Here is a 2,963-nt window from a genome sequence, read left to right as displayed (position 1 = left end):
TCAAGTACGCGTTCGGGTTCGAAACGTTTGAAATGATGAAAGCTAAACAGTACTTGAATGAGAATACCATATTGCCTATCCCTCTCACATGGGCCAAATTAAGGTTGGCGTTGGCTTGGCTAGCTACGTGAGTCATTCAGTCACTCCACCGACTGGTTGACCACCTTTTTGTGTCAAACTATTGAATTTTGATCAATTCTATTCCAAAACCCCACGTTGCATCGTTTTACCATTTCAATTCAACGACTGAATATTCAAAACCCATCACCCTAAAAAATTGACTCGCCTTTCGGTTTGGTTTCAAATATATATATATATATATATATAGCTTTCTATATTACTCTTAATTTTTCTAAGTTGAACCGCGTGCTTACAACATACATTTCTTTTACGTCCTTTATATAAACCTATCCCAAGTTCCAACCAATTCTAATCCAATTCGATCGGCAATTCCTTCACAGACAGCGTCAACACAAAAGCAGCACATTTTCTTTGCACCGAGAATCGATAGCATAGATATATACCTTGTTTGTTCTACCTTTTAGTTTCGCATCATTCAAACAATCACGAAATGATTTCTTCGTGGAGAAGGCGAAGAGCTAGCCGCCGTGCCGCTAAGGACCAGGGACGAGTCGAGAATGGAGACTTGGAGCTGACGATACCGACCCATTTTCGTTGCCCAATATCTCTAGACTTGATGAAAGATCCAGTCACGTTGTCCACGGGGATTACATATGACCGTGAGAGCATTGAAACTTGGATTGAGGCCGGGAACAAGACTTGTCCCATTTCTAATCAGGCGTTGAAGAGCCTTGAGCCAATACCAAATCACGCCATAAGGAAGATGATACAAGATTGGTGTGTTGACAACCAATCCTATGGAATTGAGAGGATTCCCACTCCTCGGATTCCTGTCAGTTCGGTGGTGGTTTCGGAAATTCTTTCGAAGATTACGATGGCAAGCAAACGTGGAGACCAGGAAGTGTGCCTGCAATTGGTGGCGAAGATCAAGGCATTGTGGAAGGAAAGCGAGCGCAACAAGCGGTGCATCATGGCCAATAACACGGGCAGTCTTCTCTCCGCTGCGTTTGAAACATTCGCTAAAGCATCTTTCAATAGAAATGATGCGGTATTGGAGGAAATATTATCGGCTTTAGCCTTGCTTTTCCCACTGGATGGAGAGGCCATGTCCTGTCTTGGATCAGCAGCTTCATTGCATAGCATTGTACGGTTTTTGAAGGGTGGAGATCTGTCGGGGAGAAGAAATGCGGTCTTGGCCTTAAAGGAGATTCTTTCATCGGATGAGCGTAAAGTAAACGCATTATCGGAGATTGAAGGATCTTTAGAAGCATTAGTGAAGCTGATCAAAGAGCCCATTTGCCCTACCTCCACAAAAGCTTCATTGATGGCCATATATCACATGGTTAATTCCTCATTTCCAAAGGAAAAAATCGTCGAAAGATTCGTGGAGATGGGCTTAGTTTCTTTGCTGCTAGAAATGCTCGTAGATGCGGAAAGAAGCATATGCGAGAAGGCACTGGGTGTTCTTGATGGGATATGCAGAAGTGAGAAAGGGAGAGAGAAGCCTTACGACCATGCTTTGACCATTCCGGTTTTAGTGAAAAAGATACTTCGGGTATCAGATTTAGCGACAGAGTTCTCGGTGTCCATCATATGGGAGCTCTGCAAGAATGAAAAGAGGGAAGAGGGAGGAGTACTTGTTCTTGAAGCGCTTCAAGTGGGTGCCTTTCAGAAGCTGTTGTTGCTCTTACAGGTTGGTTGTTCAGAGAGAACAAAGGAGAAGGCGACGGAGTTGTTAAAATTGTTGAATCTTCATAGGGATAGGCTGGAGTGTATTGACTCTATGGATTTCAAGGGTCTCAAAAGGCCATTTTGATTCAATTGAGGCAACCAACTTTTAAAGTAGTTCAGAGACAAGGGAAATTATAGACAAGGATATATATATAGTACGTAATTAATTACTTAATTTCACAGTAGTTCAATGTACAAAGCACAAAATATCGTTTTGTTTTTTTGGTTTTGCAAGGATAAACCATGTTGTTCAGTTAATATTTGTTGCAGAAAAAGTTAAAGCTTTACATTCATGAAGTTTCGAATTTCTCTTGCTTATTTTTCAGAAAACAAAAAGAATTTGCCTTGCTAACTATGACTGTACTAGTCCGTGGGAGCTTGTTTTATTTCATGGTGATAATGGGTTTTTCTATCATCGAAACGTTTTAGAGCGATAATTTGGTTATAAACAATGCTGACAGGCCGAGGCCGATTAAGAATGGATATAATGTTAGCTACTAGAAAAATATAAATATATGTATATTTATTTATAGTAGTGTTCATCCAAGTTCTGGCCTGGGACCTCGAACATACTCAAACCGGAACCCGAGTTTCAAAATTGGGCCGGAACCCGAACCAGGTTAACCCGGGTCAAATTCAGGCCAGAACTCGGATTGAAACCGATTTAAAAAACCCAGAACTTGGGTTCTTTTTTTTTTTATTATTTTTTTAAATCAAAACTTATATGTTATGAATATTTTTTCATGAAAAACAATATTGATGCAGCATTTAAACTCTATTTATTTAATTTTTTAAAATAAAATTGTTTATAAAATAATATTACATTGTTTATATGAAAACCACATATTACATTGTTTATATGAATTTTGAATCTTCAATCAAATGATCATCATCTATTAGCATTAGGATTGATCTTTAATTTCCAAGAATCTCAATTAGTAAATAATTCTAACCCAACTTAATTATGTTACTTCCATAGCCCATCATCCCTAAGATCAAGTACAGGTTGTACCCATGTCTCTTCGTTCCATTACAATCACTACAACACAATTGCTTTTTAGTAACGGTTAGGAAATTGTGACAGTCCCTAGACCGTCACTAAAAGGTATTTTCTGTGACAGTTTCTGGAAACCGTCACTAAAGATGGAATG

The 2,963-nt window shown here is 39.1% G+C and overlaps 1 protein-coding gene across 1 annotated transcript; it reads left to right on the top strand.

Annotated features, from left to right (window-relative positions):
• Positions 1 to 338: 338 nt before the first annotated feature.
• LOC121256463 (U-box domain-containing protein 21-like) lies at positions 339 to 2,103 on the top strand. The gene has a single exon (XM_041157268.1). It carries the CDS (start codon positions 572 to 574, stop codon positions 1,895 to 1,897), a length of 1,326 nt encoding a protein of 441 aa, XP_041013202.1. The 5' UTR covers positions 339 to 571; the 3' UTR covers positions 1,898 to 2,103.
• Positions 2,104 to 2,963: the final 860 nt, after the last annotated feature.

The sequence above is a fragment of the Juglans microcarpa x Juglans regia genome, chromosome 3D (assembly GCF_004785595.1).
Source record: "Juglans microcarpa x Juglans regia isolate MS1-56 chromosome 3D, Jm3101_v1.0, whole genome shotgun sequence".
NCBI lineage: Eukaryota > Viridiplantae > Streptophyta > Magnoliopsida > Fagales > Juglandaceae > Juglans > Juglans microcarpa x Juglans regia.
This window is presented reverse-complemented; position numbering and strand designations above follow the sequence as displayed.